The 23,126-nt window shown below is 37.3% G+C and overlaps 1 protein-coding gene across 1 annotated transcript in view; it reads right to left on the reverse strand.

Annotated features, from left to right (window-relative positions):
- dph1 (diphthamide biosynthesis 1) overlaps nt 1-23,126 on the reverse strand; it is an 80,043-nt gene that overhangs the window by 47,152 nt on the left and 9,765 nt on the right. The window contains exon 3 of the mRNA XM_014998854.2: nt 17,176-17,239. Coding sequence (XP_014854340.1) covers nt 17,176-17,239 — 64 coding nt within the window. The remainder of the gene's footprint in view (nt 1-17,175; nt 17,240-23,126) is intronic.

Consider the following 23,126-nt stretch of genomic DNA (forward strand, 5'->3'; position numbering starts at 1 on the left):
GGAGTGGAGATTAGTCTATTTAATGTTTCCTTCAAGCAACCAAATTGCAGGAGATGCTCAATATGTATTATGCGGCCCAACTAATTGGAGTTTATGAAGACAAATATGAAGACATTAAGGTGAGAGGGTGCAACCACTGAAAACAATCCATTCATATACATCACTTCTGTAGCTTTCCCCGTATCATTCTTGAATTGTGACTGCATTCCCACATCATATCACCCTTGTTAATGAAGTAATATTTCATCCTATAAAAAGTAATGTAATATACATATGACATGCATAATATGCCCTGGACTCTGAAACACCATCAAGCTGAGTTACGAATTTTAAATGGATTTTAGAAGATCTTTTTTTTTTATAGCTTTGCAAAATAATCTGTTCATATCTCATCATATTTCCTTCAAATAGGGGGTTAAGGAGTAAAAGACATAAGTCATTATTTTTGATTGTTTTTTCATGCCCCTAGCTGAAGGTTTAATTACTGAGCTAACTGTGGAAAAAAAATTATATATTGTTCAAGAATTTAACACAGAGCACCCCTCCCCTGCTCCTCCTTCAGTCTGTCCCTTCAGACTAGTGGCAGCAACAATTAAACACATGTCGCTTAAAAACTTATCATAAAACTAATAAAAAACTCATCATAAAGTCTACCCCTCAACAATGTTTCATAGTGAAACTGTTGTGATGACGATCTGAATAGGGAATGTCAGAAACAGTAGGGGCTTCTTAAAGGGGCGGTATTATGTGTTCCAGACATATAGTCATTTTATAGCACAATCAAGAAACTGTTATCTTCAGTAACTGTAAAAATGCTGTACATATCAAACATGAGTTAAAAAATGTTTGAAATTGGGTTTAATTGTTTGAATGTTCCCTAGATGTGTTGCTACTTAAATAAAAGATCAATTAAAGGATCTTTAAATATCTTTACCAGGTGTGTCGATAAATGTGACTGGTGCCATTTTATCATTAAAACTTTGGTATGTAACTTTTATTAAAGAATATTTGTTGACATGGTCACTATGTTGTGACAAAATGGTATAAGAAAAATAATCTGTGAAATAAATTGAGCTCTTCAGCCTTCTCACAGTGCTAACTAGAATCAAACAGAGCTAACCTTAGCACTGTCAATCATTCCTGTGTGTGGTGCTACTCACCCCACCCTTAAAGCTGTCTAGTATGCTGCAGCTAGCACAGCCTGTCATGAATGCAAAAGCTAGCTAGCATGGCCACTGATGACAGTGGATAAACGGTTTTCCTGGAACAATGCGTTGTTTTTCCGCCACTAGAACATTTAGCTGCACGTACATAAGTGTGACTGACAGTGCTAAGACCCGCCTTCTGGCTCTGATTGGTTGCTTCTCCATCAGGAGCGGTACATTTCCTCAGACACCAATAGTGGCTCAGGGAAGAGATTGATATTTTCACAGATCATCTCTCTCATACTGCTATGACAGTTCTAACAATGATGTAAAAATAAAATCTGTCTTTTTTTTTGTTTTTTTCATAAAAGTAACATACAAAACACAGCTAAATATATCAACAGAGGCAAGGGAAATGCTTATTTTCATTAAATGCATTGGTCAGAGGAAAGCTGCACTAAATAATAGAACATTTCTGACTGTGTTGTCAGGAACACTTCTGCATAAAATCCAATAACAGAAGTGGCAAACTGGCTTCACAGGCAACAAACAGACAAGCAGGTCAGCAGAAGGGGGTTGGGGGGTACAGGTGCTTCATCGCTGCTCTTGTTCAGCCACAGAGAGCAAACTGCGCAAATGAGCACATACAATTTCCATCCCATCAAGCCACGTGTCCACCAACACTCAGCAGTGCATGATGAAGCAGCCCCACTCCCAACCCCCGACCCCCCACTACCTCCCTTCTGCACAAAACGTGTGTGATTTTTTCCCCTCACATCTGGCAAAAGCTCATCTTTTATTTCATTACATTTCAGATATCAGCGACCCCCCACCCCACCCACCTCCACTTCCCGCATACACCCACCAACAACCCTATTGTATGGCTCTGAGTGGGCTTTGGATGGAGGGGAAAGCAGATTGGTACAGAGAGAGACGGCCTTTCCCAAAGGTAGCATCTCTCTGCACAGATGAACCATCATTATTTCTCCAAATGAATTCAGTTTAGGTAAGTGGGGGGATAAAAAAAAAAAAAAAAGATTAAATCAGCGAAATGAAAGTCCGCTGGAATAAATGATGTTATGTACGGTGGGAAAACAAGAGGATATGCACCTTGAAAACTAAACAGGAGAAAATGAGGAGCATTACCTATGACGCGCGGAAGAGCTTGGATAAAGCAGATACGCACACAGGAATAACGACAAAAGAGAGAAGAAAAAAAATTAAACAACTAAAAACGGGCAATCACATCGTGTTTGTAATATCACCAAATGTGATAGCAATAATCTGCTTTATACACATGTAACAAAGACTATATCCCAACTGCCATCCTCTAAGCAGGGGGCAATGAGCAAAAGGATTAAATTATCTCATATCCCTTCTTTTGTTGTCTAAAGGTTTTTACCATTTCCTCCAATTTAACTTCTTCTTCTTCTTCTTTACCTTGTCATTTTTTTCCACATAGGAATCATTGGTTTGCTAATCCACAAAAAAAGATTTGAATTAAAAAAAAAAAGTGACTGTCAACCTGCAGCCGTTGAACATCTGCCAGCAAAATGAGACAACAGCGAGGCTGTGAGCAGTGGATGATGCTTACACAGATGTTTTCAGTAATACCATTAGATAATCCTTTAACTCCCTGAAAAACAAGATCATTACTGGCATTTCCCTGAGTGTATCTCATCTATTTGCTATGCCATTTATTCCTAAGCCTGAGCAATGGGTCATTATAGAAAAGCCCCAGAGCTTTATCCAGGCAGAACCCAAAAGCTGTACAGTGAAACGGCGTGTAGTTAGAACAACGGAAACCAAGTTTACATAATAATACAAAAGAGCAAATATGGCAAATGGCTATAGGGAGTGGGCATTGTTGTACTGACTTTACTGTCAAAGATGAAATCTCAAAGCTATATGCAAACACAGTCACGGCAGTCTTCATAGATGTCTGGGGGAAAAAAATTCAAAAAAGTAAATCAAGTTGGATGCAGTAGTTATCAGATCAGCGAGGGTTTAGATCGGGATCGTGATAAGCATGAAGGAGAGGAGATAACAGGGGGTATTATGTGCTGCTGTGCCACCACCGGAGAACATGCCCAAAGCTTCCTTTAAGATAATGTTACTGTGTGCAATTAATAATTCATCCCCTTTTCTGGGTGAGCAATTATCAATCATGACAAAGGCAGATGTAAGAAGCGAACAAAAGAGTGGCGTTTTTAGAGATCAGGCTGTTAAAACTCTATTAATTAACTGTTGTCAAAGAAATGATTCTTTAAAGACACAGTATTATGTGTTTTCCAGGTACATAGTGCCTTTTTATAGCACAATCAAGTAACTACATTACCTTCAGTTGTTATACATTTATATGAAACATGAGTGAAAAGAAATTTGATTTTGTAATTTAATGCTTTGAAATTGTGTCTCTGCCTCTTTAACAACTCCTGCTCCTTCAAACATTGCTCATTTAGGAAGTCATCACAACAGCGCTCCTGTATTAAACTTCTAGCAGTAGTTTTACCAGCATTGCAGTGAAAAGTAGCTCAAACACTGAGATTAGCTGATGCTCAGATACAACAGGTGTTTGCTAATTGCTGCTGGCTAGTCTGAAGGAGCTGAGCGGGGCAGTCGCAGGGGAGAGCTGCTTTGTGAAGCAGAAGCTTGGAAAGTGCAGCTCTGAGGAGGAGCTGCGCCTCAAATATTCTGCACTCAATAACAGGGTCCAGAAACGTTTCCCACAGTAAAATACAAGCACTTCGTTTTCAAATGTTTCCATATTTTGGACATAAAAACAATAAAATAAATAAATTTTAAAAAAAAAGTTTCAATTCACTGTTAAAAAAAACTTTATTTTGAAATGTGTCTCTCACACACACCCTCTACATCAAACTGATACGAGAACAAAACACTAATCTAAAAAAAAAAAACCTTTACTTCAATTAAACAGATCAATGAGTCATTGTGTCTTTAGGAATAAAGTAATATTCTTTCCACTGAAACAACCCAAACAAATCATCAAATGAAATGCTCAAACACAATATAGAAAGAAAGTTATATAAAAAAAATCTCTACAAAATGCCCGCACTAATTTCTCTGGCAATTAGAAAATGGAAATAATTTTGGTAATTCTCTAAACAAGAGAAACCTTGAAAACACCTAAATGAACCCTGCATATAAAAATAATGCAGGTGTATCTATAATACTATAATGCCATAATGTCACATTTTCTCTCCAGAAACTGTACTTACTGGTGAGAAGGTGTTTACATAGCAACTCAAATCATCAAACAAAAGATGTCGGCCTTAAGGCTTTTTTATGACCTACTGCCGGTTTGATGGCAGAAAACTAAACATTTTTGTTTCATCTTCTAATCTTTCATTACGTCAACAAAAAGTCAAGACGGTTCATTGAGAGCTTAAGTCATGAAATGCAGCTGTATTCAAATGAAAAAAAAAGATGGAAAAAATTTATTTAACTGGCTGGAATGCAATATGTACATCATTTGTTTGTAGAAGGTTTTGACAGCACATTATTAAAATGTTCTCAAGCTGCACACATCCAACATTATTACTTTAACCGCCTAAAAAAACAAGCATTTGTCTTTCTACAGTTTAAAACGTCTGTCTTAGAAGACTGTACTTGATAAACCGTAGTGTATTTTTAACAGGGGAGCTTGAATAGACATAAAAAAGACAAACAAGAAATCTGAGAAGGCATTAGTTGTTTGAAATCAGTATAAAGTACCAGTAGGACGTGTGTTTTACAGTCTTGTCCAAATGTATACCCAGCTTATGTTCAGACTTCTAAAAGATTAATGCTACTGGACATAAGTTAAATTGGGATTTTACCAGTCCCTCACTCAGCAAAAATATATGAAATGGAGCAATAGCTGGCATTCCTATAGAAATCTCTTTTGACATAAAAGTCAACTGTGAAAAATAACCGGCTTGAGAACCTTTTTTGTTCGCCACGATTGATGAGGTCACATACGTATAAAGCCTCCCTCATTTATCCTTAAGGGTTTCCTTCATCATGTCACTCTGCTCCTCAAGACTTTCTCTCCATTCTTATTTTTCAACTCCTTTCCTAACTCTTGATGCTTTTCATAATTTCTAAATTGCTGTGACAAAAAAACAAAAAAAAAAAAAAAAAAAATCACAGTTATCTTTTGCATTTCTCTTCACAGACGCTTTGGCTAATTATTGTCCATTTTACATCCTTCTCAGCCCAGATCTATTACTGAACTGAGCTATGTATAATTAATAAGTCACTGTCCTAAAGTGAAAGGTGAAAGTTTATCTGGATGTGCTTTGAACACATATGAGAAGATGTTCATTATTATGGCAAAACTATGTTTTTATGTACACAGTGAAAATCGCTCATCTTTTCTGATTATTTTGGACATAGTTCTAAGTGTTTCAACTATAAAGGAGAAAGAAAACATTTATTGCAGCATTCTTAGAGCCTTTCTTTGAGAAAAGGCTCTTAGAATGTCAACTAATCCACTCTGAAGTGAGAGATTAAAATAATACTGTGGTTCACATAATGTTCAGCCTCTGTCTCATTACGAAAAGAAATGTGACCTTCACTTTCAGAAGGTATCCAGTATAAAAATTAATTACATTTGACAAAAAGATAGTAATTTAACTAAATAAATATTAGGGAAAAATTATGATTGCCGCAACAACTGTGAATATGTTCTTTGAAGACAACTTTACAACCCTGTTATCCAAATGGGAACAATAATAAGTGTTTAGGAAAATTGACATTTTAAACAAACAAGTATAGCATTGTTTAAAATCATAGAGTCATTACCTCAGCTGGCAAGAATATTATAGCTATAATAATGTCTAAACACATTTATTTATGGTTAATTTGATTTGTGTGCTTTATTTTTACTTTTGTGAAATAAACTATTACGCTGAAGATCATTCAGATTTAAATTTGAATTTGGGGATTTTTTGTCAACAAGAGATGAATAGTGTTTTCTCTACAGACTGATACTGTATAGCAACATGTGTGGGAGGGGAAATATTGAGTTACATAGTAATTCATGTAGATGTAAAAGACTGACGTCACTCCAGGACCTAGCTAGCTCATTTAAGGACTTCAAGCCGTGGAATTAACATCACAGATAATGTCAGCATTTCTGATATTATAACTTATAACTCTGGTATACTTTCATAAAAGCTGGTGCTTAGAGCCAGGCTATACTAACTTTACACACACAGTTCTCTGTTTCTGGTGTATTTTTGTAACATTGTCATGGGACCACAAACTAGAGGCTAGAAACAATACCATGTTTACTAGGAACCTTCGAAAAATCATCCCAGAAAACAACTGTTTCTGTGCAGATAAACCCATAGGCTTTAATAACCCACAGTTGGGTACGACCTCCAACTTTGTGAACGACTGATTAAAAGTTAGTTTCTTGAAGAAAAAAAAAAACGTTACTTCATTTCGAAGCCTGGGCTTAATATTACACTGCTTTCTGTGAAATTACAAGCAGATGTGCCAGACACTGTGTCACCCAAAAGAAGAGTTATTATGGTGGGTCAGAGTGATTATGTTGGAGGAAGAACAGATGAGGACAGAAGGAATAACTTTGCATATCTTTCTTCCACACAGCTGAAATGTGGCAAACAAAGAGAATCCAGCATGATGTAAAAGCTTAAGTATCTAACAAACCGATAATTATTCATATTGTAGTTCAAACTAAAAATCCAAACCCAAGAATTAACTTTTATGCAAGTTACAACCAGAGTGACCACCCTGTCTTTCTGTATCCGTGGAAAGAATCAATTGTACTTTTCACAACAGCAGGGACAATTTCAGAGGTGCTATTTTCCAAGATATCATATTACAGTGTCAGCACCTACCAGAATTTCAGGTCTGCCAGGGCATGATGTGATGTGATTACGTTTCGCAAAGGTGAGACTGGTGGATATTTTTGTGATCCTATAAGTCTTTGTCCAGGAGATGAGGATGGACATTAGTGTGGCTGATTCACTTTCACCTATCACACCACGGACGGAAAATAATCGACTGCGAAGGCACATATGTCACATCATCATTGGTACAGCAACAAACCCCGGGCCGTGGTCATGTTGACGGGCTTAAGTTTCATTCTTAAATGCCTCCTTTGGTCTTTGTTGTGTTCAAACTAACTATGAACACAATAAAGATGTCAGAGGAGTCACACCTGACAGTCCGATAGAGTCGGCTCAATTGGAGACCAAAGTTGCAACTGAACAGAGTCAAACAAATCAAACCAATTGAAAAACCTCTTTGCATCATCGCCTGTGGTGGCGCTTCTTCAAAAACCTCTGAAGAAGACATGAGAATAACTTCCTTCTTTACAAAATGTGAACAAAAATGGAGTGCAACCATTTTAGTGGTTTTGAATTTCTCTTTCTTCCTAGGTAAAAGACCACAAGCTATTTCTCCCTCTACTGCTAGACTCTCTTGTCATTTTGACTGTGTTTACCCAGAATGCCCTGCACTATTGTTCGCATCCTGCTTTTGGATTGGTTTCTGGTCCGCTTGCATTCTCATATGTATTCAAACGAACTGGACTTTCTAGACAAACAAACCAGAGTTGGACTGACCTCTTAAGCCATTGACTTAGATCTAAGCATTTTGAAGGTGACACTTAAGTGGTTAAAGCACTCAAAACAGGGCTGCTGTGCTGGTATGAATACATCCTTAGGCGCACTTTCTACTAAATGAAAGAAGGAATTTAAGATAGATTCTCCCTTAAAAAATAAAACAGATGAAAAATGGTACTGGGGAGAGTGATAAACTGTTCCACTGAAATATATGCCATCAGTTCTGTCACTGTTTTTCTCTAAAGAAGATGTCACAAACCACGGGAACATCCTTGCTGACAAGTTTTCGCCGAGGTTTGCTGGAACCTGTTGAGATGCTTCTTCAGGAAAGTTTTAAGTGGGCGGTAGGAAAACGGCTGTCTGGAGAGACCATCATTAGAAAATACAACCTTCTATGGGTGAACTTGAAGCTCATACAGGAGTACTCCAACTAATAAGCATCTCAATTAGCCAAAGAGCCGGCACAGGCGAGAGCCGAGTGCAAATTTGGGAAAACGTGTGTACTATCGTTCACTCGCTCATTTGCCAGACCTGTTGCTCTTGCTCAGCCATGGAGAATGAGACAACGTGAGAGAAAGAATGCGTCGGAGTCTCCTGCGAGGCTTCTTCCTAATGCTAGACTTGACATTTACCCTGGGAGGCTGTGGGCTGTGGCTGCTGCTGCTCTCACTGAAATGATTCAACCTGCTGTGCAAAAGGGAATCTATTCTGATGGATGTCGACAGCTAGGAAGTAGAGATGTCTTGAGGGTGTGGGGAGTTGTGTGTGCTTATATTGTTTCTGGATTTACCAACACAGCACTTGACATAGCTTTTATTTGAGCCATTTAGGGGGTTATTTTGGCAGTCACCAAGGCTTGGCATGATGAAGACTGATGGAAAACAGGTATGGTGTGACAGTGGGGGTCTCAGAGGGACGGCTTTCAATCACACTTTTGACTGAATAACCCTGTCAACCAAACAATTCCAGACAGTTCAGCAGATAGTGAATCCAAACCAGCGGAATCATTGAACATATAATTCTCTTAAGTAAGGCTGTCACTACATGCAATTAATCTCATGACACATTAAAGTGAACTCATTAATTTCCATTCTGATTATTATTTTTTTGAAGGGAAATTTGGTTTGCAGAGACTTAATTAATTTTGTTTATGGTCTTGGTTGTGTGTGGTTTTATTTCTGTTTTATATATCATTATCGGTTTATGAGTTTAATTTTGGACATCCTAGACCAGGGGTGGGCAACTCCAGGCCTCGAGGGCCGGTCTCCTGCAACTTTTGGATGTGTCTCAACTTCGACACACCTGAGTCAAATAATGAGGTCGTTAGCAGGACTCTGGAGAACCTGACTGCACTTAGGAGGTGATTCAGCTGTTGGATTCAAGTGTGTTGGATCAGGAGACATCTAAGAGTTGCAGGACACCGGCCCTCGAGGAACAGGATTCCCCACCCCTGTTCTAGACATCTTTCGGTTCCAGTGTGGAGCGTTCTCTACAAAAGTTTATTTATGTTTGAGAGGTCATTATTATGCCTTAATCAATAAATGACTTGAAAATGGATTCAACACAGCAATGTCATCATTTATTGCAATAAATACAGGGATAATTTATCATCCTGCAAAATTTGTTATTGTGACTAACTCACATGTGTCACAAATGGTTTTACATTTGAGATATTGATGCCATGCTGAACTTCTTATCTTAATTAGAAAAATCTACCTTGGATACCTAAAGGGAACATTGTCAATCATTCCTGTTAGTATAACAATTTCTGTCCATTGTACCTTTCTTGTTTTGGTTTCTATCTACCAACCTGGAGCTTAAATCTGGCTCCCACGGTAACAGGTCTACCAGGTCAACTTAAACATCCCCAGTGACCTTGCGATTAGCTGATTCCAACATGAAATGGAGGGCCAAAGTCACTCCAACAATAGACTCGTCACATGGGGAATAGAGTCGGACAATATGGCAAAAAAAATTACCTAAATATTTTTTTGATAACACTTTATTTGAAGGGGTGGGCATAAGACTGATATGACAGTGTTGTAAACATAACATGACACCTGTTATGAACATGAAGTTTTCACAAATGTTTTATTGTTGTCATGAAGTTTCATTCGGTAAATAATATTTTTAATGCAACGTTGACACTTTTAATTGACTTTTTCTCAACAGTTTCATAGAACTTTGCATTAAAAGGGTCATTATTGACCTAATAATGCTAAGTTGACACTTTTAATTAAGTGTTTATGGAACTTTCAGTGTAACTTCGCTTTGAAAGTGTCACTATTTACCGAATGACGCTTCATGACAACAGTCATAAGCATTCATAAAGACTCCTCCAACATGTTTATAACAGGTGTTATGTCATGTTTATGACACTGTCATGTCAGTCTTATGCAAAAATCTTCAAATAAAGTGTTACTCCAGTTTCATACAAACTTGGTGAATACATTTTTGTGCGTTTTTCTACACTGTTCAAGCTTTGTTCTGAGTCTTCATAATTGGCAGAGGTTCTTTAAATGTTACACACCATGTAACTTTGTGGTTGTTCCAAACCACAGATCAATGACTCATGCCATGAAATAAATGCCATGGATTATTGGCCATCTCAATCAACGTGTAGGCTCAGTCACTGTTATATCTTTAGAGCTATTTTTAACAAAGCTCCCTTGGTACTTTTGATTTGCTATTCATCTGTAGGTTTTATTTACTGAAGAGGCTGAAGATTTGATTAAGTAAGGATGATTATTTTTGGTGACTGTACAAGCTTGTACGTCAAATATGGATTTTGAACAAATGTATTACTCATTCATCTTCCTTTGTTTTTCTCACTCACATTTTATAAGTTCCAAGTATTCCAATGCTGGGGAAGCTGCTGCTGCCAAGTATTGTGTACAATACAGTGATGTCATAGTGAAGTTATCTTCATCGTTTTGCTCCTTCATCATACTTACAAGAGCGTGCAAAAAGTAATTGCCCTTTAAATCTAATAATTAGCTGCTCCACTAATAGAAGCAACATTTTCCATCAAGCACTTCTGTCCTAAAAGATCTTGTGGTTTTGGACAAAACCTCATGTGCTTACTAGGCCTGGTCTAGGCATAACATAATACTTAATCTAAAAAGCACCTTAACACTTCAACCACGGCTAAATTTCTCTGGAATGGGAAGGTTCCTCGTATACGCACTCAATTCTTACAAAGACCTAAAAGGCTTGGGAGAATGGCCTTGCCAAATTTTAGATATCATTATTGGGACTCAAATATTAGACTTTTTAGATATTGGCTCGATGCAGATAGCCCTTCTTCTCCAGGTTGGCTTGTTATGAAGGCCAACTCTGTAAAACCTGTGTCCTTGGCAGCCTTACTACATTCACCATTACAGTCTTCAACTAAACCTTATACTTCTAATAAAATAATCGATGCATCCTTAAGGCTGTGGATGCAATTTAGACTGCATTTTGGCTTGCAATCTCTTTCTGTCTATGCTCCTATAGCTTCAAATCTATAGAAGATACCATCTCTCTCAGATGGTATCTTCCTGTCGTGGCGGAGAATAGGAGTTTCAACTTTTCATGATATGTATCTTGATAATACTTTTGCCTCGTTCCAACAAATCTCTGAGAAGTTTCATATCCCGCGCCACCAATTTTTTAGATACTTGCAAGTGCGCAGCTTTGTCTGCTCTACCTATTAAAATTTTCCCAACCTTCCCAGGGAGTCACCCTTAGATATTTTTCTAAAACCTCCTGTCAAATAGAAAGGGGCTATATATTTTATTTACAATCAAATCACACTTCTACACCCACAAACCTTGAATTCCTTTAGAGCACTTTGGGAGGAAGACCTTGGACAGGCCATTTCAGAGGATCTTTGGACTCAAATCCTGTCATTAGTGCAGAAGTCCTCTATTTGTGCCAGACATAATCTAATTCAATGCAAACTTGTGTATCGCATTTAATATACTAAAACACATCTGGCTAAGTTTTATACCAACGTTTCTCCTGCCTGTGATAGATGATAGCATTCTCCAGCTAATTTGATCCACACTATCTGGCTCTGCCCTCAGCTTTTTAATTATTGGTCCAAAGTTTTTGCTATTCTGTCAGACATTTTTTACAAGAAACTGGAGCTAGACCCCTTGATTGCTTTGTTTGGAGTTGCACCTCCACAGTCCACCCTATCCTCCTTTCAGAAATCCTCCTTGGCTTTATTGACATTTTTGGTGCGGAGAGTTATTATAATGAAATGGAAGTCGCCTCAACCTCCATCATATACACATTGGCTTTGAGATACACTATATTTCATTAAAACTGAGAAAATCCGGTTTACTTTAAGAGGCTCTTCTATGAGATTTTTGGGTTTGTGGAGCCTCTTGTTAAGAACCCTTAGAAAACCCAGACCCTCTACGGAGCAAAGCGCAGAACAAAGAGTTGGTTTTTACCAGCCTACAGTGCAGCCCTAACCTGCAAAAAATTTTAAGCTGTGCTAGACTGTAGAATCTGTTGTACTGTTCTGGAAAACAAAGTCAAATAAAAGCCCTTTAATGATGCTTATCACACCCCAATAATCATGAGATGGCATCTGCTAGAGAAGGGCCTTGGAGAACAAAAAAGGCTTCAAAGCCCTTTAGCATGTACTGAATATCTGAAAGGGAGAGTTATTAGTCAGGGCATTTATATTTCTTTGCAGTCGGAGATTCTCAGTAAATTCTGCTTCCAGCTTATAAAAGTACCTTTCAATCCTAGAACAAGGCAACAGGAAAACTTTCACACATAATAAAATATAATGGTGCAGTTACCAGCACACACATTACTAACAGCCTACACGGCATTATTGGTTTTGATTAGAAAGTTTCCTCTCTCATTCGCGTGTGAGAGCTGACTCTAAACTAATCTTTGAACCCATATGACATTGTCACCACAGGCAGCGGACTGAATTATATAAATTGGCACAAAGAGAATCAGATAAAAGAGGCTGAGCATTGGAACAAACAGATCACTGCTCTAATGAGCATCAATGAGTTCTTTAATTTCTGTCATTTGTTGCTAGTTGTGACTCTTGCCTCTCTTTTTTTGTTCCATTTAGGTTTTTTTTCCTACAGTGCTACACTGAATTTAAGTACAACTGTTTGAGAGATCATCCTTTTAAGCATATTTTTTTCCTAGTTCAAATACTGAACAAAAATATGCCAAAAGAACCCAATAGACATTATTTGTTACATTATTATTTATTGTAAACATGCATATGTAAAACGTTACACGTTTTGGCCGAAGCACATCATGATTCACAAGAGCTTGTCCTCATTAAGACTTAGCAATCCATCCAGCTGAAGCTCCTAACTATCAGTGCAGCTTAAGTTTTTTATCCTAATTTCAATATGGATCTCAGCCCCGTCCATGTAACAGGGGGTTAGTAATAGGGATGATAAATCAGTCCAACATATGATGTTATTTTGACTTCTAGTAACACTAAACATCTGCGGGTGAGACGAGGTCAGCGCTACGTTCTGCCAACATGCTAACATTTTTTTTTTGCTGCCTAGATGCTTCTAAATATTCGTCATGCTCCGTCCTGTGATCTTTTTTTAGTTTTAACATGATGAGCTACAGCTCCATGGCATCACAGCAGAACAGTAAGTAATCTTTATCAGTGGAGGTGGGAGGGCAAGGGTGTCAAATTAAACATCCAGAAGCAGAACACTTTCACCTATGGGTTAATCCACCAAAAGGATCTGACAAATTTCATGTGCCATGCCGAGATTGTTATCAAAGCTATCCTCACTCTAAGGGCACAACCTAAGAGATTATAGTATGAGCTAAAGTAGGCAGAAAAACAAGGTTGTATAGGTTCCTCTTTAAAAAGTTAGGGCTTTATCTTTACATAGAGATCAAGGATCACACAACTGGGAGGCAAAAGCTAGCACAGGCTAGCCTAGAGTCACTTCTAGTTCCATAAACCATGTGAAAATCAGCTAAAAAGCTTAAAAAAAACAGTAAGGGTGAATTTATTCAAATGTAAAGTAAAGCTAATATAAGTTGTTTATGGTTATTCAACCAAAACATGACTTAATTTGGGGATTCTAAAGAGTGATTTGAACTGAGGATGCACCAATCCACTTTTTTCACTTCTGATACCAATGCAGATATCTGAGGTTTAGTATCAACCAATATGATCGAATACAGAAAAATCTGTGCTAAACTGATTTAAAACATTTATTTTGAATAAATGTACTGAATTACAAATTTATTCGGTATCTTTGCACCAGCACACATAAATACACCAGTAGCTTCACAAGCTTGGTCTAACATGTAAAGACAACAACATTAATTTCTTTAGTCAGTGCAATTAGCAGCAGAACAGCCAATGTGAAAAAGTAATAAAGAAATTGAAATAAAAAAAATAGGTTGACTACCTTTGATAAACATGTAAAAATCAAACAAATATTCTTCTAAATGGTTCAGAAACTAACATTAGAAATTCTAATATTTCATCAACTTCCTAAAATAATGGCCCAAATCATTTTTTGCCCAAAGTGATTTTTTTTTTTTTTTGCCTAAAACATCTTTTGGAAAGAAGGAAATGGTGATTTTTATTTATTTTTTTATTTTTTTTACTTGGGTGGTGGGCAAATGGAAAATGGGCAAAATCCCATTTGACAAAAAATATCTTGGGACATTATTCCAGGAAAGAGATGATATAATGTGAAATAAAATGAAATAAAGAATGAAGTCACCCAGAGAACAAACCATAGAATTAGACTGGACAGATCTGCCTTTATAGATCAGCCACATTGTCAATGACTACTAATCTAGATTTTTTTTTTATATCGGGACCAATACAGATATTAGTATCTGATCAGTACACCTCCAATTTGAACCATCGGTTTTCTTAACAATAAAAACAACCTTAAATTATAATAACTTAAGTTAACTTTTAAACATTAGAAACGTGTTTACTTTGTGTCTGCTCTGATCTTTATTAAGAAATTTAAAAAAAAAGCATGAGTAGTCCAGCAGATCCTAATGAAAACTATCTAAAAGAGAAAGATATTTTCTGCTTTGCAGTGTGGAGGAAAAATCATGCAGATGGCGACGAGAAGGTGAAAAACATCAAGAGACAAATGATAAAAGACGAGCTATAAAGGAAGTCAGAAAAGCAATTAGTGTCCGCTAATTGCTCTCATTAGAGGAGATGAGGCCGATTTAGCAGCGTTCGGTGATGGACGTCCGAACACGTAGCATCAGTGTGGACTGCACAGATGTGCGGTCTGAGTGCGCTGCGGTACATATTGGCAGCTCTCAGTCTGATAGCAGCAGGGATGATAAGTCCAGAGCCTATCATCAAAACTGCACTCTATCGTATTTGTGTTAAAGAAGCAGAACTGACTGTAAGTCGAACAGGAGATAGAGAAACAGCAAATGCCTCACAGAGGAGCAGTAAAGATAAACAGCATTACGGTGTAAGAAGAGATGATGTATAAAAATGTAGCGACAGAAAGACAAGGCTCAACACTTAGCGAGTGCACAGCCTTACTATTTATATTTTAAATAAGTGCAGCAAGGCATCGTAATATAAAGCATGTGTAATCAAGAACAAACTTAACACACTAAAACTGATGTGATCTAAGCTTCCTGCATGAAATCAAATACCCCATTCGCCCTGAAAAGTTTATAGGAGCTCCCAGCACTCTATCGTTCATCTTGTCCATTTTGTAATCAGGTTTCAATTGACGAAACACAGAAAGGAATCCACGCTAAGTGTTTAATGATAGCACCCATTTTCTTTAAGAGAACACATGACAGGCACCGCTCCTGGGGAAACAAGGGCAAGCTGAGAGCAAAATGAGACCGCAGGAACAGCAGCAGGGGGAGAGCAAAACAGAGAGAGAGAAAAAAGATGTTTTAAGGACATTATGGCCCACTTGCTCAAATGTGTTTTGAAATGTGTCTTTTTTTACAAGCACTACAAAACAAAATCTAATTTACTGGAGAGCAGCCAGAACCAGAGTTGGGATACGGTGGACCATTACAACATGGAGCAAAAGCATCCGTGTCCCATTTCCCTGCATTTCTGTCACATTACAACTGGAAACTTCAGCGTGTTTTATTGGGATTTTATATGACAGATGAACACATAATTGTGGAGTGGAAGGAAAATGAGATATGGTTTTCAAAATGTTTTACAAAACAGAAACACCAAAACGTGGATCACCAGTTTCCACAAGTGGTAACAGAAAGTTTTCCCAGTCACTCCCAGTCTGTGGAAATCAATGTTTTCAACTCTTGACATTTTTCTAAATTAGATTTTAGGTATGGACTGGACCGCTTTAACATATAAACATGCTTTGATCCAAACCATTCCATTCCAGCATTGGCTGTATTGACCTATTCTATTGTATATACATTTTGCAATTAAGATTTTAAAAAAAACTAAAAAAAAACTTATTTTTCTGTAAATATGTTCTACCCAGAACTCCTTAAGTGGCATACTTCTAACTTCACCTAGTTCAAATACTGTATAAAAAATTAAAAAAAATGTTCCCAAATAAGCACAATTTGATGTCCAATTATTAATCAGTCAATCCAAAAAGTAACCAACAGATCAGCATCATGACTGCATTAATGCTAAGTCAAAAAGCTGAGCTTTTCACATGTTGATGTTACAAGTATTTTTTTAGATGCAGATGAGTCCTTTGCTGAACAAAGGAATATTTTACCGTTGTGTTTTTGACAACAAAATGTTTTTTTTATTTGAATAAGGAATTCAATTATCTGTTTATTTGTATATTCTATGTATTTACAGTATTGTATAAAAAAGGCCATAGTGAAAAGTTTTGCAGAATGTGGCAAATTGTTTTATCTGATTAACTGATCAATTGTCAAATTAATCAATTAATTATTAGAATAACCAACGTAATAATTGATTAGTAAAACAGTTGCAGCCTTACGTTGCGTTTGCCAATCATATGCAATTCCAACAAAATATCAAAATATAAAAAACTAATACTTGTAGAATCTACAATATGTTTAATGTGAAATACTCTTTCCTGTAGAAGAAAAAAAAATTAAAGAAAATAAAATGAAGTCTGTTTGATGTATTAGGGCCAATGTGGATGTAATTAACAAGAATGATAACTCTTCCCTCCACTCCAACTGAGAGCAACGGGAGCTCCGGTATCTTCTCAGTCCAAAACCCCCCCCAAAAAAACACAGCTTAATCACATCTCATTTTCTGCTGAACTGGTGATTGAGTCAAAGCCGCGGCGTTACGACGATGCTCTCAGTCTGCTAATGAGTAAAAAGTGGCCACGGCGAGTTTGGGGTTACATGCTGCTGGTTTGACTTCTACACCTGCAGCTCGTTCACACACTCCCAAATAACAATAATCAAAAATAAATAAATAAAACACCTGTTTTGTTCCTCCAGCTTACCTCTCTATGATGTCGGCGATAGCACAAGCAAACATCTGCAGGCCCTCCGGAAGCTGCAAAGCAACTGAAACGAAAAAGAAGACGACAAACGGAGGTTACGTACTCGTGTTCCAGCAATGGGGTACGTGCTATTGCAAACCGTGTGAAAGGCACCGCTGTGCTGGTTCACAACGCTGATAGCAAACGGTGACATTTCAAAGAAATATTAATTCTGCTGCTGCTGGTCGGGTTTTAGCGGGTGACAGGCTGCTGGAGAGTCCAAAACGATTACAGCAGCTTCCATCACTTCGGCTCACAACTCGCCACTAGCGTCATGCGTAGCACTGAGTCATTCTGCCCTTAAAGTCAGGCAACCAATTAACTTTCACTTGGCCCTCTGATCCCAACAATAAGAGGTCAGTTGATTTACTGACATATGAGCCGAGAAACCCAAAAGAAAAATCTAATTTTAGGGCCTTGCTAAGCAGTTTGTGTCTCTTCTCAGATTCGGAGACAGGCATGCTTTAGTTTTTTTTTGTTTTTTTTCCCCATTTTAATAAACACAAGCAGAAGTGCCTGGAAGCACAGTTTGCCTATCATCTCTGCTGCACCCTGCCTGCAATCAGGGAGCCTTTTCCTTTATGCATATTCCTTCAAAGACAAATGACTCCTACTAATGTAAACACACAAACTGGCTTTGAATGAAAAATTCTCCTCAAAAAAAATAAATAAATAAAAGTATATTAAAGAAAAAAAAAACGAACTGGATAAAGATATTTCACATGTTTTCTATCAAAACCTCAGTAATAAGAAGTGAGTCGGCTCGGTGCACACAAGGGATCTGAACTACATTCGCTGGAAAACATGTGGGAGCTTTGGCAAAGGAAACTTCTTAAGGAGAAATGAGGAAAAGGCAGCCGGTTCATCTGAAAACATCTAGTTGATGATAACCTGTGCAAACTGAGCACTTACAGCATTAGTTCTTTTTCTTTTCGGAAACCTACAGTTGTATTTCATCACTCAATCAGATTAACTAATGTAATTTATTAGAGATGCAAGTTATCGATTAGTGAATGGACAGATCTTATTGATCAATTAATTAATTAGCAAGCAGCCACTTTGTTACAAAACTGAGTTTCTCGTATCAAGAGGGTCGACCATCTTTCCACAACATGATGCACTAAATTTTTAATTATGCTGAATTTTTAAAAAAGCACATATTTTAACTATTTGTGTGAGCCGTGTCAGATACTGACTGAATAAACAGATCACCGTGGTTTTCTCACAATATTAAAACTTAAGACATATTTATAAAAGATAACAAAATGGGGATCTGTTAGGTTGCAGAACCAAAAAAAAAGATAAAAAGAATAAAATTTGTGAAACACTAAATGAACAGAAATATGTCCATACAAAGTGCAGCCAGTGTATGGCAAGAAATTAACATAAAATCAGTTCATCCTGACTAGCCGTAATTACATTCTACATATCTAAAAGTGGATCCACATTTTGTCTATACTAAAAGGTTATTTTAGATGTCTTCAGTTACATTTTGACGAGTCAAAATTCATTTCAAAATATTTCAAATGACGTAACCGGATGTGTAATTTTATGGGTCACACATGTATAATTACAAATTAAGGCCTCTCCAATGAAATTAGGTCAAAATTCCATTTTTAGATATCAAAAATTAAGAATCAGACTCTGTGCAAAAAGTACAGCAAAAATAAAAAAGTGATATGTGATTGTTATAATGTGCTCAAACTAATATTTTACAGTAAGTAATGCAGATCACTTAGCTTGGTTTAAGAAAAATTCATTAACTTTCTAACTCAATGTTAACATCACATTAAAAGTCCTGTTAAATCAATCAGTGATGAAAACCAGCTAATTTCTCTTGAAGGGCTCTGACCTGGGATCAGTGCGATTGCATTTATGAGCTGATAAAGGGAATGACAAAGGATCAAACACTTCTGTTTTTGATTTTCTTTGAATGCAGCCATTCAGGGTTTAGATAGCATTACGTTGATATTCCTCACTTCATTCAGGATTAACTGATGTTAAAAAAAACAACACTTTTAAAATGATAGCAGCTGGATGTAATTAGGAAATAAAAATAAAAGAAAAACGTTTAGGCTCTATTCAAAATACTAACAGTATTTTGCCTCTAAATACATTCACAAGTTAGACCGTCATCTTTAAATAAAAGATGAAGGTCTTTTATTTAAAGATGTCCATCGTTACAACAGTGCAAACGTCTTGACAGATGCATTTAATATTTTTTCCATAAAAGAATAGCATATCGAAAATGAATCCAAGAACAATTTAGCTACATTTACTGATATTAATCATTTTCTTTCTCCATTAATTAAACATGACAACATCTTGTTCTCAGTGACTGCAAACACACTGATGGAGCCATTTGTAATCCTGAGAGGAAGAAAAGGCGAAATGTCAGATGTGGATTATGGGGATGACAACAAGAAGGTGAATGTGACACAAAGTCAGGAGAAGGAATGCGGTGCTAATGAATGTAATGCAGCTTGTGAATATTTGCTAAAAACAAAAAGGGATCTGCTTTTCAGATATTTTTTCAACTTGACAAAATAATAAAAAGGGTAGATTATTTCACCAGCTGTGGGAGCTTTGAATGATAATTTCCTCCGCTTCTTATTGCTTTCAAAAATGTCCTACATCATGAAAACAAAACATAAATTTGACAATTTTCAATCAAATAGGGTTGATTCTTTTTTACTTGTATAGTTGTATCGTTTTCTAGCTTTTCAAAATAATCATTTTAAATTTTGCAGCTGTGGAGATCACTTTAATTAGCAGGTCATGTCTTCATTTTATGGGAAGTGGATGTCAACAAAATGGCATCAAGGTGTTAATTCATTTCATAAATTCATTTCAAAATGTGGAACTCGTTGGATATATTTGTACAGTGGCATATTGTAAGCATTTATGTTTGATAGTTTTGATGATAATGGCTTACAGTTGGTGAAAAGTCAAATTTATTTTATTGAGAAAACAACATAGCCATCGATTACAAGCACTCAATACTTGATGAGGGGTGCTCTTGCAAAGGATCACCGTATGTGGCATGGAGGGGATCTCTAGCACTGCTGAGATGTTAAGAACGCCCAGGTTGCTGTAAGAGCAGCATATAGCTTGTATGGACCGTTGGGTGTGTTGTCCCTCATCTTCCTCTTGACGACACTTAAGATTGTCTGTGGCGTTTGGGTCAGGGCAGGATGCTTCACGGTAACACCATGGTCGTAAAGCAAAGTATTTGTACTTCTGGCAGTGTGGGCAGATCCCAGATCCCACTGGACATAAGAACAGTGTTTCTAGTAAGCTCATCAGTACAGAGAAGGGTAAGGTATTTAGACTGTTGTGCTGACCTTGGACATGTCTAAAAAACAGTGGACCACCACCAACAGATGACAGGACTCCCCAAATCATCACTAAAGGTTCTGACATACTTCATCTGAAGTGCCAAAATCTGTTCTCATTCTCGACAACGTGTGATGAAAATTGTGCCATTTTCTCCGTAGGGAGGCAATGGTCTGCCGAACTCTACACCAGACCCAGGTTGAACTATTTCGAAGTGTTGTTTGAGTGGTCAGAAGTTTGTTGCCATGTTTTATGCGTAAATGAGCTAAGACAGCAGTGTTGATATTTCTCCTCAACTAGTCCGCTTCCACTATCTGGTTTTTGGATTTGTAGAAGATGAATACTTTTTCACGAAATTTTTCTCTGACGCAGTGAAGAATAATCCACATTTGCTCGATCCTTCTCTTGTACTATAATAATAATAAGACTGGCAAATAGTTAACTCCTGGATGAAAACTGTAACATCGTTGTTCACAGAGGAGGAAGTCTGAAGGAAAGTGTGGTGCTGGTTCCGTGACCGTTTTGTAAAAGAGGATGCATTGAGGTAAGGAGGATCTCCCGACAGCAGTGGCATGACGTATACTAGATGAGGAGGGGTGTCCCACAGCTGGTCTGTGGTGTTCTATGAAAGGTGTGCGCAAATCAAATGTCCTAAAACCACGTGACTCTGCGGCGACTGTTTGGCTTCCTATGAAGTATATGAGAGCTTTAATTGTTGAAACTTCACACTGGACCTCAAAGAACTTGAATTCTGAGGCTCTCCAATCTTCCTCCAGACTCTTTGACTTTGATTTAACAAATGAAATGCAAATTTTTGCTTTGATCCATAAAGATTACTTTGGACCACTGAGCAACAGTTCAGTCTTCTTTTTTTTCCCCTTAGCCCAGGTAAGAGGCTTCTGATGTTGTCTCTGCTTCAGAAGTGGCTTATCACAAGGGATGTGCCAAACTGCAGCCCAAGAACCAAAGAGTTCAGAGAACGGGCCAATAGAACATCTGTAGTTTAAAGGATGAATCTATATGACACTTTTTAAGTACATGTATTGCTTGTTTTCTTTGCATACGTGGATTGGATAGGTTTTTGCCAACATCTAGTGAAACTTTTATGTCATTTGCATTTGTATAAATACATTTATTTTAAAGTTGGTGATGTGTTCATTACCCATTTTACCCACTGTATATATGAGTTTCACTTTTTTTGAACTGCATAACTGAAAATCTTTGATGACTTTCAAATTTACTGAGATAGAGCTCCATTTATTGATTGAGTTTATTCTGAAAAACACACCCAGAATGCAGGTTTTCATGGGAGGTGTCTGCCATCGATTTCAACCCAGCCGTGTGCGCAACTTTGCACCAAAATCTTTATTTCAATCAACAATGACATTTTCTGCCAGTAAACTTTGTCACATCTTTTTACCAGAAATCCATCAACGTGTCTGTGAACCCGTTTAGTTTGAAGTCACAGAATTCAGTACACAAAGGGGTCTTTTTTACATGACTTGGCCTGAAACTATTTCAGTACTTCAGTGAAGTAATAAAAGATGGAGCAGACAACGGGCCAAGCAGGCTGAGGTGGGATGTACACGGGATGGAGTGATAGACGGAGCAGTAAGAGGGGTGGAGCGGGAGTGCTTCTTACTGATGAAAGGTTAAGGAATCACCCGGCGCTCATGCAGGCAAGAAGACGGGTCATTACATGGAAAAGGGCAAGTTTATTAGCGGAGAAGGATTCCAGAGTGCACCGCTGCCATAGCGGACGGAAAATAAAGAGCTTTCTCCGTCTGTTGGTTCCTGTGAAAGGGTGAGTCAGATGCTAGAAGTGAGAGTGCAAGCTTGAAGCTTAGACCTAAGCTTTATAAATGCTTTCGACTTGAGAGACATTTCTGCCCCAACAGACCAAACATCGAAGACTTACCTCAACAAAAACACTGGCTGTATTTATAGCCGTTATTGACCAGATGTGTGAAAGGATTTATACTCAGAGCATGAAGACACAAGTAAGAAAGTTTTCTTCTTAAATAGATGTGGCAGTTGAACCACTTTGGTCAAAGTTTTAGTTTCAACAGGAATTATCAGGAGATGGTCAACAGGTTGAGTTGGCATACCTGTTGTTATAGCTCCGACAGCAGTTGAGAGTAGGAAGTTACATGTCGGATTATGGTAATCAAAAACAAGAGGTAAACTACGATAAGAAATGGAAAAATATATATATATATTTATCAGCAGACAACAGGCTGAGATGTCAAAGCCAGGAGATTACCAAGTTTTCACACAGAAGTTTATAACCAGAAGGAGGCGAGTAAAGACATAGGAAGATTTTATCCCTTAGCAAATCCAATATCAGGTGAGTGAATGTAATGAATTTTTAAATGTCAAAAATCAACAGCACTGACAAAGTTTAAATCTTAAACTTCTCAAGTAAATGCCAAAAAAGGCAAAAAAAAAAGTAAATGGAAATGTTATTAAATTAATTTATAACAAAACTAAAAGTCTATAATTTTAAAAAATAAAGTCCGTTGTTACGTGTTTTCAAGGAACACAGTTCATATTTCCGGTTTTGTCAGATAAATGTT

This window comes from Poecilia mexicana, unplaced genomic scaffold, assembly GCF_051168715.1.
Source record: "Poecilia mexicana isolate PSO_F unplaced genomic scaffold, ASM5116871v1 scaffold_13, whole genome shotgun sequence".
Lineage (NCBI taxonomy): Eukaryota > Metazoa > Chordata > Actinopteri > Cyprinodontiformes > Poeciliidae > Poecilia > Poecilia mexicana.